The sequence below is a fragment of the Hesperophylax consimilis genome, chromosome 15, assembly GCF_061612785.1.
Source record: "Hesperophylax consimilis isolate HC1 chromosome 15, BYU_Hcon_1.0, whole genome shotgun sequence".
NCBI lineage: Eukaryota > Metazoa > Arthropoda > Insecta > Trichoptera > Limnephilidae > Hesperophylax > Hesperophylax consimilis.
Genome location: NC_142850.1, coordinates 22,060,832 through 22,077,687, shown reverse-complemented (window position 1 = coordinate 22,077,687; position 16,856 = coordinate 22,060,832). Strand labels below are relative to the sequence as shown.

The 16,856-nt window shown below is 35.8% G+C and overlaps 1 protein-coding gene and 1 non-coding gene across 2 annotated transcripts in view; both read right to left on the bottom strand.

Moving 5' to 3' along the window:
* Window positions 1-9,978, bottom strand: part of Dop1R2 (dopamine receptor 2) — a 421,695-nt gene extending 411,717 nt beyond the window's left edge. Inside the window, exon 1 of the mRNA XM_089640588.1 lies at window positions 8,645-9,978. Within this exon, the coding sequence (XP_089496714.1) occupies window positions 8,645-9,978 (1,334 nt within the window). The remainder of the gene's footprint in view (window positions 1-8,644) is intronic.
* Window positions 9,979-13,208: 3,230 nt separating this feature from the next.
* On the bottom strand, window positions 13,209-13,327 carry LOC149417489 (5S ribosomal RNA). Its single transcript, XR_016303353.1, has one exon. It is a non-coding gene; the product is annotated as a 5S ribosomal RNA (ribosomal RNA).
* Window positions 13,328-16,856: the final 3,529 nt, after the last annotated feature.

Sequence of the window (16,856 nt, the reverse complement as noted above, 5' to 3'; positions counted from 1 at the left end):
AAAAATTAGATACAATATGGTTATAGTTTCTACCGGCGAGTAGACGGGTGACATAGAGAACCGATTTCGAATTTAATACGAACCTTTAACGGCTTAGGGGCTTCTACTCATACCTACAGTTCCTGGACGCGGATTAATGTACATGTCGTCGATATCCCGACTGGACTGGTAATATAACGATTTTGGGTGAGTGATCTTGCATGAATATATATTTCCAGAACGTTAAAATTGCGACGAAGATGGGGCTGCAACTGATAAAATAGTATCACATTTAGAACTGTTTGCTTGCTTCTAACAGCTGTGTTTAGCACGAGGCCAATGACCTACTTATTTGTTAGCAGTTAGTGGCGACACACGACCCAAAAGGAAGAAAAGGGACCCCCATAAATCACTTGACGTCCGTGCCTGACGACAAAAGTCGTACATCCCACCGAGTTGGCAGCCGCGCAGAGGCACCTCAAATCAACATGGAAGCGACTAGCTGCAACCAACTCATGCTCAAAACAAAAAAAAAAAAATCAAATTAATAATATTTGTATAACCTTATATGTTCACTAACAAAATTCCCAAATACCTTTGGCCTCGGCTTAGAACTCGCCGTTGGAGTATGTTGTCCGTAAGCTGTCTTGGGAAGTGCACAACTTCCCCAGCTCAGAAGATTTTCTACTTTCCTCATCACGCGATTTCGGGGCGTCAACGTTGTATGGAGAATCACGAAGAGTTCGGGAGGTCATCCCTTTTCGCGGAGCCGGGTCGGATGAGAGGACACGAGAGGCAGCATGAAAATTAATGTCAAGTTGGAATGTTTGGGCCTTGGTTCGCTGCGAAGGCGTTTAATTGAACGGGCTCCAAGTCTTTCAAAATCGCGTGGAGGGGACGTCGGCGTGATGAACGAGGGTTCAAAATCGGAGGACGAACACATACTAAAGCGGGGTTTACCCGGAGGTTGATGCAACTCGACTGGAAAACCCTCGAGATCCTTTGCAGCAACCTTCGTGAGGTGGATAGTAGGCCTGGCGGCTAGTGGACGTTGAAAGCCTCACCAGAACAAACCTATTTGAAACATGCACGCGTTTAGCATCATGACAAGGGAAGCAATGAAAATTCCCCTTTTACAGTCAGTAAAGTAGTCCGTCGGAGGAAGCGGGGCGGGGTGATTTGGGATATTCCAACAGGTGCATTACCTCTCCCTCTGACGTGAGCGGTCCGGAGGTGTCAAGGCGACTATAAGAAGAAGTTAGACCAGACCTCGGGGAAAGCCAGACACGTATTGGTTCTTGGGGTTGTGCATTTGGAAGAATAGCGACCATTTCATTTGGGGCAGTGAGGTGCCGACCCAGTTTGCAAAAAAAACCTTTTCTCGTCATTCAATCCGTTCCCATCTCCTTTTCTCTCTCGTTTCCACTTTCCATTCGCAACACCCAAAGTTTACTAACCACAGCTAAATCCATCTATCTAGTTTCAGTACACCATTACAGAGGTCGACGAGGGAGTCCCAGTACTTATGCGGAAACAACACCCCACTCAACGAAGGGTTTAGTAGCACGTACACAAAGGGAGGGGGGGGGGGGGGTACGGTTCTATGTCACAATCTAGAATTTATAAACACGGGGACATTAGGTAAGGGCGGGGATACAAGGAAATTGTAGAGATATGATAGAAACTACTAGGTCAATTAGCAATAGGGTCCAGTATTCGAAAGTTAGGTGAGACACGTACTCGTTTCTTGTAGTACTCGCTGAGGGTCGATGGACGTTTTCCCCACACTTTGGCTAAAAAAAACCGGGAGTTACCATGGAAAGGAGACATTAAATACCTACCACCCTATAACGGTGGGCTTCGAATTAACAAATCACACAACGTGAAGTTAAGGGATTTATTGTAGATCAACCCCAAAGCGAAGGCCTTACTTTACTGTGTGCAATATCGCAGGGGCGGGGGGTGTTCAGAGTTAGCTAGGCTCAGCACGATATCATTTTGCAAAAGCGAACTGAACGCTGGGGATAAAGAGGTATAAAAACCTCATCCAAGCGAGTTAGGACAATTAGGAGGTAGAGTCAACACAGGTTAAAGCTTTCAACAGTGTAAAACTTGAAATTAAAATTGAGGAAAATAATAATAAATTCACACACAAAATTACAAAATGGATTAAAGAACAAAAAAGACAATATTAGAAAAATTTCATAGCATAAAATAAATAGTGATTATAAGGTTAAAGTTTTTTAGTGCGATTATAAGGTTAAAGTTTTTTAGTGTAATTATAAGGTTCATGTTTTTGAGTGTGATTATAAGGATAAAGTTTTTTTGTTATTACAATGTTAAAGCTAAAGTTTTATTTTATGAAATAAATAAAACACGTAAAATGATCATATAAAGTTAGGTGTTTCCAAATTTGCCTTCACAGTACAGAAATCATTAAGAATTCTAATGAACACTATTTTCAAAACATTTTTAACTAGAAGCTCTGTAAACCGTAGACCTCGCGTACATAAAAATTGTTTCTAATTTTCTTTCTTTTGCTGTAAATTATACGTCACTATCTCAGAATAAGCTCCCTCGGTCGTTTGAACTTTTTTTAATTGCCTTTGTAAAGTTTGAGCAACACTTTACCTGGACTCCAAGGGTCACTTTGACAAAATAACAATAATAACTTGAAGTTAAGAGGGAGGAATTAGGCTTCAACTAACGAAGCGTGAAAGCTTAAATCTAAGTATTAATAAATAAAAAATCCTTGCGCAAAAATAAAGCACCGATGGCAATGGATGGTTTTGTTATTTGAATGGAGTATTCAGCGCCATAAGCTTCGCATGTGGTGACGGAGAAGCGCTCTGAAATAGTGCACTCGTCCCTCCAGGAACATTTCCGTAGCGCTGCAGTATCTCTGTAGGCGGAATAGTTGGCGAAAAGCATTATTGGAATCGACTTTTAGCTAATGCCTTGGGATGCAGTGCAATCTACCCACAGTTCTGACGTGAACAGCAAAGTGCAGAATGCGTTGAATAGTATACTTTTGACGTTTGTACTGCAAAAGTGAAAACGCTTTGACAGAATACCTGCTTTATGGGATATCGTTTTTCTTTGTCTTTCGATATCCTCGATGTCTTTCAGGTAGTCTGTGATATGTCCCAGGCATTTGGCGCTACGGCTACTAACATCCATTTTCCTTCCGTCTAGCCATACTGAAGGTGTTTGCATGATTTGGTTTTTACATTTGAAAACCATAACGATTGATTTGGACGTATTATATTCAAGGTTATGGTTTTTAGCAAAATCTTAACATATTTGAAGTAGTTTAATGACGGTTTAGTGACGGTGCTAGAATATCCATATCATCTGCATAATTAAAATTATTTACACATACTCCTTGCACATGGCAACCTATTTTAGTGTTTTTAAGTCTTTGAATTAGTTCATCAGTGTATATATTGAAGAGTGCTGGAGACATGTTTCCTCCTTTGCCTTGCGCCACTATTAAAATAAAATGGTTTGGAAAACTCGCCACACCATTTCAATCATTGACTCAAATACATCAATAATTTCAATACATTTTCTTGCTGCGTGTGCCAAATTAAAAAAAATCATGGCAATGCAATGTTCCTTCTTTCCATCCCCCCTCTCCACCACTTTCTCCTTCGGCCTTCAGTTTGCATTCGCTCGCAGTGTAATGTAGTTCACGCAGTACCTATCTATAAAAACGCATATAATTCCATCTCAACATTATGAAATTAAACAAGTGAAACAATACCGCAGGAGGATCCATTCCACCTGTTTTTTATACCGTAATTACAAGATTAACATTTACTGTCATTCAATGACAGACATGTAACAAGATATTAGAAACAAATCACTTTCCTATATGCCTTTCCAACGCATAACATTCCCCACTATTCTACAGTTACACTGGATAGAAGAGTCTCTGGTACTCGCCGTACTAGCCGTACTCTCATTAAAAAAAATCAATATCCGGACAGTTACCTTAAAAAGGATAAACCAAATCATAAAAATCGTGTAATTTAATTTCTCTATACAATAATGTAGAGGTAATGCTCAAAACCGACTAAATATAAGAATGGAATAAAAAAAAACTCCTTTAAAAATCTTAACTGGTAGGTACTGTAATGTTTATCACAACGCGATTTTAAATTGAACAAATCTCACATTCTCGAATAAATAATCAGGGGTCGGGAATCTTTTTTGAATATTTCCCATAATTATTTGTTAAGTACCTGCTTGGGGCAAAATTACCACATATAGATGAAAATGACGATGATCCGTCTTTATACGAATATTTTAACATTTTTATAGGAATATTTATTGTATTTCTCCTTAATTCTAGTATATTTAAATTCAAAGTCTATACTGTATACTATGTATATTTCAGTAAAGTTATAGACTTCGTAAATACGCAACCCGATAAACATCGGAACATATTTCTTTTTAAAATATTGCAACCTTATAAGATTGTCCATAGGATACAATTTAAACACTAACCTTACTAAAAAAACTTCGTGTAAATTTTACAGAACAGTAAAACGTGTTTTATAAAATATTTCATAAAACACGACTCGTTTTAAATAGAGCAAAAATCTCCCGACGATTGCTTTAGTTGCATTTATAAATACACCGTGAATAATTTACTTTGCGATTTTTTCCTATTGAGAAAATATCATATAATTAACGTTTCGGCATAACAAATGTATAGATATTATCATAAAAAATAATTTTACTTTTTTAGAACTTAAAAACTTAAAGAGTTAACGAAATACTCGTTATAAATGATAAATAAAACAATAGAATAATGTTTTCTCTTTACTTTTATAATAACTATAAACAAAAACACTTTTTCTACTTATATATATTATACTTAGGTACTTGAAATATAGTAATGATTTTATATTACCCACACTCAGGCAGTGCCTTAGTGGGTTTTCATTTCTTGTGTATACAATTTGGTTATATATTTTATGTTATTATTTACTGTCTATTATTATGTATAATATATGTAAAGAAATGAAAATAAATAAAGTTATAAAAATAAATAAAAAAAAATTGGTAGAAATTAGAAATTAGGCCGGGTTTACAACACCAACGTTAAACGTAGACTGTAAATATAAAAAAAAAATATAAAAGTAGCACATTATTTTCGCTCAAAATATATTTGCGAAAAGAAAATGGAGGTTAGTTGACCTATCTCATTTCCCTCACACAATACACCGATGTATTTTAAAAATTAATAAAACAGCCGCGCATTATAAAAAAAAATATATTTTAAGCTATTTATTCTATATTTGTCATTTTTCCCTGATTCCCGACTCCTGATGTATAAGTTTCCCATCCTCCTGTAAATAATTCTGTATGGGAAATAAAAGGTTTGAGCACTCAGTATTTCGGTATTTTCAAATCGATTATATTAAACGGAGCGAGATGGAAACTTTCCGTGTTGTTTACTTCAATTTATTTGGTCAACAAATTCCTTTGCCTTTATTCGACTTTTTCATTGCGTATTATTTTTAAACCGAATTTTTCGAGGCATCGTTGCCTAATATTAAATACACTTTCACCTATGTAGTTTAAAATTGATTTTGAAAATATAACTCGGTATTTTCATGTATAAAAATAACAACAGACCTATACGGTCTGTAAATTTGGTTCAATGAACTCTTCGACTTGCTTTGAATTTAAGTGTCATAATTTTCAAATTTTCAATGTTTGTTTGGAAAATTCAGGCTGGCGATAAACCTACCTATCTTTATCTTAATATATCATGTGTCACCGTGTTAGTGCATGCTAATTTTCTAAACCCCTCAACCGATTTAAATGAAATTGTGTGATGGGCATGGTTTGTTCCAGCTTGAAATATAGAATAATTTTGGAGCCAAAAAAAATTCGGAAAATAACATTTTATTAAACAATTTTTTTTTTCAGATTTCTCATCCAAAAATACATCATCCACAAATTTTAACTGTGGCAGGACAACCCCTTATATTATAAAATGAATACCAAATGGTTGAGTTAAATTCTAACTAGTTTCTAAACATAATAAATAAAAAAATCAACCTACATATGTTTGTGTTCGCAAAACTAAAGTAGTAAACCGACTTGGTAGAAAATTTCATTTTTGTTGCTATTGGTGCCAGGAGTATTTAAAGATGTTTGTTTATATGGTAGCAGATATCGGGAACGTCCGAGGAATACTTAAAGCAAATCACTGCACCGTTATAAGATACGGAGTTGAATTGAAGTCGATTTTATTTAGTTTTTTTAACGGTAATATTGTGGTATACAGTAGTGAATGGTGGCAAAAGTCAGCGACGGATCCACTAGTAATATTTTTAACACTAGATCATTCTTATCGCCATTTTCAAAATTGGAACTATTGGAGTGATTTTAAAAATAAAATAAACGTCGAATCGCGAACCTGTCAACAGGAACTAAATACAAGGAGCACAGAAATAACAAAGGGTAATTTGTGCTTATTTCCGCAGTGGCGTCACAAATTATGCATTAAAGTATAGAAAATAAACGTTAAACGTGAACCTACCGAGAAGAACAAAATACCAGGAGCATAGAAATTTGACTGGGTAGGTTAATTTGGTTAATATTTTAAACATTTATTGCTTAGTGACAGTAGTTGTTAAAAACCATATAACTAGAAATCCATTTACATTATAAAAAATACATTAAAAAATCCCTTGTTTTTTCACCAGTCTGCGCTAGTTCTATAATCATTTGGTTTGCACAATAATGTATTTAAAAATGCTGATTGTTTCAAGCATAATGTTAATAAACACGTGTTATCGTAATGTGCAACAAAAACATATTTATGTTATAACTTAATAACTTTGAAAAAAAATTCTCTGTATTTTTAGTATTTTAAAAAGCGCATTTTTCGCTCTGCAGTAAGTACGCTTAAAGTTAATGCATTTTTTTGTCAAAGTAACCGCTTAGTACTTAGCGAGTCAGCAGAGTGTTATATATTATACTATATACATTTATCAACAGAGTAAAATATATTATTGTATTTACAAAATTGCGATGGAATAAATAGTTTGTGCACTCCAGAGCGTAATATAATTCGCAAACCATTATTGAAAAAATATACAGATAAGTAATATAGGTTAAGTAATAAAACACCGTTCCTTAGCGAATGGAGAACGGTACGAGAGGTGAGTACGACGTGGCAATCTAGTAAATCACGCCCTTTCTGCGCATAGCAAAAGACGTGCGTCTGCGCACCTTATTTTGATTGCTATATTACTATAAGTCTTTTGCCAAGTATATGTTGTTTATTAATGGTTGCTTAGTATTGATTGATGAAAACCGTTATAAGTAATATAATCATGCATAAATTTTACAATAATGATGAAGTGTTTTTTTTTTGGAATATAAATAACAATATTAAAATGTAGATCAGAGACATTTTTTATGGAATTTTGCAATGAAAAATTTTAGCCCAAGGCTTACAGGATTATTGATTAAAAAATAAATAGCCTCATTATTATGAATTATGTTTTTACTAAATATTATTAATGTCTCTGTTCTATTAAGATTTTCGATACATAAATAAGAAGAAGATGTCCAACCATCCTTGTCGTAAAATTACAAATAATTTATCGTCTCCGTTTCAAATTTTCCCAAAATAATTGGAAAAGTTTTAACCGAATTTACCGGCAGTCTCGGAGATGAAAGAGAATCCATCACAAATCAATTTCTTTCTAAAATTAAAACTGAGAAAGTTTGAAGAAGCACACAATCTTGGAAGTCATGTGGATTAATAAAAAAAAATTGTAAATATTATCAGAGGAAATAAATGTTCACATTCCTTAGATAGGATTTGAAAGCACTACGGTGATTTATTTTTTCGCGCTTCCTCCTTATTTAACCAACCTTTCAGACAGCTTTTCAGCGTCCGTTATCTGAGCAGATGATGAACACTGTCACGTTATCCGAAACGTTGGCTAAAATAATAAGGAATTTTAATGTTTAATCACTCTATAACTTTTTTGTTGTTGCCTGATTTGAGTTTTTTTTTTACTTACTTGCTGTGCCTCGCCACGCTTGCTGTGGTTCAGTCGGTCTTTGCAGAACTTTGGGAGATTTAAGATTTTAAATAAACGAAAATTTACATTTTTATGTATATAGATGTATAACCAAATTTATAAATAAATTACAGGTTATGTAATACATTAACTTGTGTAATTAGTTATAAATAAATCAAACCCTAAACTTTATAAACGCTCGATTATTTTACACTTGTTTACAATCATGCAATGAGTAATACCTAGATCAGTCACGTATTATAAGCCTGATATTTTATATCATGACAGTCATGTAAAAGTGATCAGTTAACTAACTCTTTTTTTCAAATGATTCGAAAATATTTATTTGAATATTTCCAGAGAAGAACAAGAGTTAACTTAAGTTAAAAGATGTAATTTTTTTTCAATTATTTCCATTTTATGATTATGTTTAGGCATTTCTAACAATTTTGCAATAAATAATAGATCATCTGATGTAAACAAATTCCGCATCTTATATGGGCCAATGATCATGACTGAAATTCCAGGCATTTTCAATATTTCGTTAAAGTGTTCCACAGTGTATCGTAATCGAAACTCACGTAAAGTAATATAAATTTTCTTACCTTCTAAAATCCCTGCTCCAACACGCGTAGATGACTGGATTCATCGAAGAGTTTATCCAGCCGAGCCACGTAACTATGACGCTCACAATCTCCTCGTGAGCTATGCACTGCATACAAAATCCGGACAGCAAGTTCACCACAAAAAACGGCAACCAACACACTATGAATACCCCCATCACTATGCCCAACGTTTTGGCCGCCTTCTTCTCCTTGGCAAACTTGGCCAGCTTCCTACTGAGAGAGAAGTTCTTGGGAAGATGCTTTCCGTGGGTTGTATTCATCATTCTGTTCGAAGCCGTTCTTGACAAGCCATTGTTTTGTAAAGCTGTCAACGGCTCGTGGAGATCTGAATGCTCTTCGGGGGTAGAGTTAGAAGTATTGGAATGATAGATCGTTCCTGGTCTTTCTCTTGTCGTTCCTCCTCTGTGTATTCTCAAAGTAAGTTCCAACTCCCCTGAAGCTCTCATAACTTGTTTTGTTCCCATTTTGAGTGATCTCGTCTGTATCATAGCAGCTCTATAGATCCGGTAGTACGTGAATACCATCACGAAGAGCGGAAGATAAAAAGATATCGTAGAAGAGAACACGAGATATCCTAGGTGTTCCGTGAAAGGACATTTGCCGATTGGGACGTCTTCCGTTCTGACTGCTCTCCACCAGGCTATCGCCGGAAAAGATATCGTACCAGAGCACACCCAAACTGTTGCAATGAGGAAGGCGGCTCTCCTACCAGTCATGCGCATAGGGTATGTTATCGGATCCGTTATAGCCCAATATCTGTCTAATGATATTACACACAAATTCAATATGGACGCAGTGCTGAATAGTACGTCTAGAGATCTCCATACGTCGCACCAGTCTGTCCCAAAGAACCACGTATGCTCCAAGACTTCATATAGAGCTGAAAACGGCATCACTACAAGTCCAACCAAGCAATCCGCCACTGCTAAAGAAGTAACAAAATAGTTCGTAGCAGTATGAAGGTATCTTTCTCTGACCACAGCCATGATGACAAGCATGTTGCCAAAGACAGTGGTAAGTGAAAAAAGAAGTAAGAAGCTCACTAGAGCAGCTCTTCCTTGGACCAATTCGAGGTAGTGCTGCCAGAGATCAGCCGGTATATTAGTCGAGTTAGATTGGTCTGAGACGTTGAACGTCCCATTGTCCAGACCAGACCCTGAGACGTTGAAGATGGTATCAAGAGAGCCCGCGGTGAGGTCTGGGGCGGTCTTGTATCCATCTGCAAACGACTCGAAGGAATAGTACAGATCATTATCTCTCGGAGAGTCTAATTGACTTCTCTCCAGAAAGTAGAAAGCCTCCGTTGTATTCATTTCGAAGAATTGTTTTCCTTCTCATTTATTCAGTTTTGAATCCAATCTTTCGCATAGTTTTGTTCTCTTTAGGTTATGTTACCCACGCGGCGGACATTTCATATTTGGTACCAGTTTGTTTGGGAAAGTATCCGGCATTCATCCAGCCGGCCCCGGATGAGCGCCTATTTTCCGTTGGTGATTGCATATTGATTTTTGCTCTGCAATTTTACTCACGGACACATTCCATTCGCATCTGAAACAAAAGAACCACGATTAGAATTTTTTGTTAAAAATGAAAAACTCGGCACAAAATCCTTTGCAAATAAAAACACCTAAATCATTGAATGCATGCATAATTTTTTAGTTATTTTGTAATGATAAATTTTATTTTTAGGCTTAAATTAATGGTAGAGGGAATGTCAAAAAGTAGTTTTTTTAAGGTGAATCCAATTTATATATATTGAATCGAATAATCCAATAAGCTCCACACAAGAGGCCCCGACGAAAATGTCATCTTTGAGGATGCTGTGCGGGATCATCCCTCCTACTGCGGTGCAAGGCAAAGGGTCGAGAGGATCCCGCTGGAGAAATCAAAGGGTTTCCCTCAGAGAGTCTCTCCCGATCCGACCCGCCACACAGAAGGTGGGCAGAGGCATCCGCCGCGAAGAACTTCACGGGTAAAAATGGGTATTGCTGATTTATTAAAATAGTGTTAAAAAAGTGATGGCACACCATTCATGTACATTCAGAATCCTGATAAATGATGACGAAAGGCGTAAAAATTTGAAATTTTATGAGCACATAACACTTTCGTGTTACACTGATATTTTGTTAGAAAATCTGTCAATTCATTCATTAAAGGCCTGCAGTCTCGTTTTTAACAGGAATATGAATAATTTGACAAGTTTTTATTGAATAAGCATTTGTTTTCTCCGCTTAGATAAATCTCACTCCATGAACCCGGGCACCCCTGCCAAGTCACCAAACGTTGCGAACCACTTGGGGTGGCCAATGGCAGACTTGTCGGTTATCCAATAAATGGTTGCCGATGCGGTGGTACCCATACCCGCCTCCCAAATTGAAGACTTACTGGAGTCACTATGACTATGGCATAACTATTTATGGAGTGTTAGTTGTAAGACTGAAGGAAGTAGGGGGGGAGTAAAGAAGAATGGTAAGGAAACGTTTGGAAAAAACCTTGCTTTTCAGATCTATGCACTACAACTAAATTTGATTCATTAACGTTTCGAATCTGAGTGAAAAAATACAAACTATGCTGTAATAAGTTATTGTAAAATATAACTGAAAATAATTTGTCCTTTCCTGGATTTGAACCGACAAACTTTGGGTTAGGAGCCAACAACTAGTGTAGGTACCGTTCAGTCACGAAGTTCGTAAAATCATTAGAAAACAAGAATCATTTCATTTAAGGTTCCGTAGTAAACATTCAAAAATGGTTTGAAAGAGAGATATCTAAATACGAGTATTAGAGGGAGCGCGCCAATATAAAAAACGATTATAATTTTTTCGAAAATTGTGAATATATTTCATAAAACACGACTTCTTAGAAATAGAGAAAAAATCGCTCGAAAAATATTTATATTTTATGTATTTACGTGAATTTTTTCATCCATTATAGAACAAAACATGTTTTTAATAATTTTCGAAGCTACTGTGCTTTTTTTTCTATTGAGCGAATTTCATATAATTACCTTTTCGGCATTATATATTTTTTTACGAACATAAAACCTAAAGTGTTAAAGAGAAATGTGTTATGAATCGGTAGAAATTCGAAATGCGGGAAAAATGTTGAAAGGGCAGTCTGTTTTAATTATAATTTCTGGATATTTTGAGTCAACAAAATTTTCAAACTTTTCATCCCAATTTATGTTTTATTTATCAAACAAATTTCGTCTTCTCCATTTTTATCTGAAACTCGTAAAAGTACCCGTTTTATCTTACGCATTTAAATAATATTAGCTTTTTCATCACAAAAAATATGACAAATTTATTCATAATTCAACACATCACGTCACAATAGAATATAGTAAATATTATACACCAGGAACTATAAAATTCAAATAAGCAAAGGAGAAAAAAATGCGAATAAAAAACATGTTCATTTTGCTTTTTGCTGAAAAACAATCGTCATTTACATTGATTACACTAGAGGAGCCCTCTCGCAATTAAAATAGTAAGTTGATGACTACCATCATAATCGATGAAGGCTATAATTAAAATGTAACCAGTAGTCCACATTCCAGATTCATTAATGTTCTAACTTGTAACCGACTCAAGTTGCGATATCTCACCTCTTTCTCTCGATTCACCGTTTACCACCATTAGGTATAAGTATTTAAATGACTTGATCTTGACATGTTTTCATGTGTCAATAATCCCCAAAAAGTTAGGTTAGGTTCAGCTAGGTTAGGTTATGTTAGCTTAGATGAGGTTAGATTAAATTAGGTTACGTTATATTATGTCGGGATAGGTAAAGTTGGGTCTTTTACGGTGGGTAATTTATCTGGGGGTCTAGAACCGTCGAAAACAGCTTTCCAACAATTGAGGAGACCTGCCGCTTTACCGTCCTGGTACAAGTAAAAAATGGTTACTCCTCTAAGGCGCAGTATATGATGATCAAAAGTCGCATAGGTTGGAGCAGAGACGAGAATCTAACCACAGGTTGATGACAGAAAAAAACAATAGCTCAAGTGAAGTATCAAAATCCCCTAAAGCTTTCCAATGTCTTAATAAGCAGGACTACTAGAAAATAAAACCTAGTGAGTTTTAAAACAATGATACCAGTAAATAAAAGCATCATAAAGCAAGTCAGGGAAGGTTTTTTTGAAGTGAAACTTCTTTACCCGCGTCATGCAATTTCGAGTACCGGAGTAAAACCAACTCATGACCGAAACGAAAATGCGGGACCGATTAAAGTTCATTTGATCTAGTCAAAGTTTTGAAGTAAAATATAAATGCTTCTTAGCTCATCTCGACAACTGGCGTTGGTGGTGTAATGGTCAGCGTAGTTGCTTTCCAAGCAGTTGATCCGAGTTCGATTCTCGGCCATCGCACATTATTTTTTTGTTTTTAACGCCTTTTTTTTTTCAATGGTTGACCATAATATCAATCCACTAAGTAATATTTTAGGCCTGTAGCATACTTGAAAAGTTAAAGAATTTTATGATATTATTAATGATAGTAACGATAAAAAAATTAAAAAAAACATGAAATTACCATAAAAAATGGGCCAACGGCACGCGGTGTTCCCAAGCGGTCACCCATCCAAGTACTGACCGCGCCCAATGTTGCTTAACTTCGGTGATCGGACGAGAACCGGTGTGTTCAACATGGTATGGTCGTTGGCAAACGCTAAACAATATTAATTTCTACTCTACCTGCCAATAAATATATGAAAATTAGTATAAAAAAGCCCTAATAATACTGAAAACATTAGCAAGGTGTATGCGACGTTGATAAAAATAATCATTACATACGCGCTTGAAAAAGATCGTAATTACATCCATAACTTTGCAGGAATTTTTTGAAGTGAAACTTCTTTACGCGCGTCATGCAATTTCGAGGACCGGAGTAAAACCGACTCATGACCGTGACGAAAAAACGGGATCATTTCGCTATAGGAGCCTAGCTAATATTATATACCTAGTTTAACTCACTCTCCTAACTCATCTTCGCTGTCTACAGGCAGAGCGCACGACTGTGGTCGTGAAGAACCGAGGTTCGATCCCCGCTTTAACTAAATTTTTTTTTCTTTTTTTATAACTTTTAATTTTTTTTATCACATGCTACTTATAAATATGTCAATAGACAGAAAAAAAGAGAGAATGAAATGAAAAGAGAGAGAGAGAAGAATACTAGAAGTTTCACTTCTGTCTTGCGTAGGCTTGACACACCCATTTTTTTAAATTACCATGTTAGTGACTTTTAAAAACGTAACAGCTTTAAGGCTTTTTATTTTTTATTTCGTTTGAGACTCTTCCACCAAGGGAATTCTAAATCCGGACAGCTGAGCCTAAAAAGGACTTGATATTGAAAGAATAAAAAAAATGGATTTAATCACCGAGCACAGTAGCGTTCATATTTACTTAGGTACCATCTATAAATACTTTTTTTCATAGTGTAATCATATTTTTGACCAATCGCTTTCTTACCCGCCTTTGTCTCTGCCACTGAATAGAAAATACACACTAGACGTGTATTTAATGTAGATTTGATTGAAAGCTAATGTCACCGCTGAATTACTCGTAGTACCCATCATCCCATTTCAATTTCATAACGATAATGAAGCACAGTTTTGTATTTTAACCACGAAGCACGCCCACTTCGCATTTATTGTGTTCTTCTTTCTTCTGTGATTTCTACCTTAGTTATTGCTTTACGATAGTCGGCACGCTCTCCATTTTTTCTTTTATCTGTTGGTAAAACTAACTAAATTATCGATTTTAAAACAATATCACAGGTTGTACGTTACACACCACTGACTCAAAACCTAGATTTAAATGTCGAAACGTTGCGATGACGTAAAAATATAAAATAATGATTTAATAATGATGTGTTTTACTATCGTCTTTTTTTAAACAAATATATACAACGATATAATCACTGGGATCTCCCGTGCTGAGAATATCATTTAAAAATTATAAAAATTTAGTGGTATTTCAAGCCACGTTTCAATTCTGAATGGTGGTCTTACATCAGGCCGATACTGAGAGTATCTTCCACTCTGGAACGTGCCGCAAGTATATTATATATTTATTTTAATGAATGAATTATGAATAACACAAATCAAATTATATTTACTTGTGCACGCCGGGATTCGGACTCGCGGCCTCACGATTGCCTTACCCCGATCAAGGAGTCCGTTTTACGCTAGGATTAGGAACACTATATTTAAAACGAGTCATACACATCGCAATGAAAGGATCCGCGGCGTATTTCATAAACAGAAAGAGAACCTTTAGTTTCCAACGAGAATGTTATAATTAAAAAATTTCTTGCAATTTATATGCGAATGTAAATTTTTATGCAACTTTTGACAAAAATCTTTTTTTAAATTCTACTCTGTAATTTATAGTGTAATTTTTCGTGCAAGTACCTCGTGATACAGAATAATTAAAGCTGAGGGTTTTTTGGAATGGTATACATTAAAGCAAAGATATATTTTACATGAAGTCAGATCCATTATTTATTTCTTTCATAATTTGCATATCGACATATTTTTAGTTTCATCATTATTAAAAAGCTGTGGTTTTCCGGGCTTGATGTATAGCCGATCTTCAAAAACCAACCAAATTGGATTACGTAGGCAGTATTATGAAGTTATTAGATCTCGCGCCAACTTAGTGTATTAGCTATTACCCGTCACAGAACAGATTTAGAATATACGAGGGATCCCCCACTATATATTATTATTATAAATTATCATTATAATTGTAGGATCATGTTAGTGTGACAATGAAAGATAATGATGGTGTTGTGTCAGAATGTTTATTTTAAGTCAGCATAATTGCGCAGTTGGGAGATGGCTCTTGTCCGATGACGATGATATCAGGTGTAGACGACGATGGAGTCGTGGAGACCGGCCTCGTGGATGCGTTCAGCACTGATGGAGACGTGGGCTCTTCCGGGTATTCCAGTGTGAACAAGGTAGGCGAAGGTGCGATGGACTGGTCTGCAGATGAGCGGAAGATACTGGCCGGCGAAGATGCCAAGGGGTCGAGACGTAGGCTAACGTTATGCCAAGTCGGACCTGTTGACTGGAATGATGATGTACACAGGTCCTCCGCCGCTTATATAGCTGCTGATTCCTTTTTTCTTGTCTGCCACGGGTTTGAGTAGCGTCTGGACGTCGAACCCGCAGGATCGCTGACTCGGTTCTCGGTATAAACGTTTGCATCACCTGTATGCAAACATTCTCTTATCAGCTGTTTACGTATCGCGGTACCGATATTTCAATTGAAGTTTCGTAAGTCTGATTTTTAATTTAGCTTTTTAACTCCTGCGGTCTGGTAATATGTAATATGATGACCCTAGGAGCAATGACATAACCGCTACATAATTATATAAATTATGTCTCAGTTTTCTGCTGCACTACAGAGAATTGCAACATTTATTTGTATAGGTACTATGTTTTTTTTTTCATTCTCTCCATGAAACAGTTATGCACCAATATATTTGATACATTCCTGGCTTTATATGGATTTAACAGCAATATAGTAAGCGTACAACAGACCCTCTTAAAAAGCTAATTACAATATGGCAGTGGCAGAACATAATCGGAAAGCTTCCTGCATAAAATCATTGTCTGACTGAATTGAGAACTGGATTGAACAGGACTTGAGGACTGATAAAGCAGATTTTAGAGTCTGCTGTTATGACGTCGCTGGATTTGTCTACCAACACCGAGGTACCCAAATCCGTAATTTTTATTATTATTTTTGTTATAATTTTAAATTATTATTGTCATCACATTAATTTAATTAATTTTACTGCATATTATGTGTATTATAAGCTTAGTTATTATTAAAAAAATACATATTACGGAGGAGATCACAAATTTTATGTACATGTAAGTATAAAAGGTCATGGAGGAAGTTTTACTATTTTGTGTTATTGTTGAAACATTGTTGCTGAACTGTGTGTTAGTTACCTTGAAAATGTCAATGGTCGATTCAGAATCGTTAAGCAGTTGAGTCGCACTGTTCTCAAACCTCTTTTGTACTTTTTCTGTTTCTAAGATATGATTTTGTTTTGAAGGGGCCCATATAATGGATCTTTATTCTAGGATACTGCCAACAAGAGCTGCATACCTATGTATTTATGTCTATTGCTTTCTCTTAACTTTGTTCTAATTGGATTTTCACCATTCTTGTGTT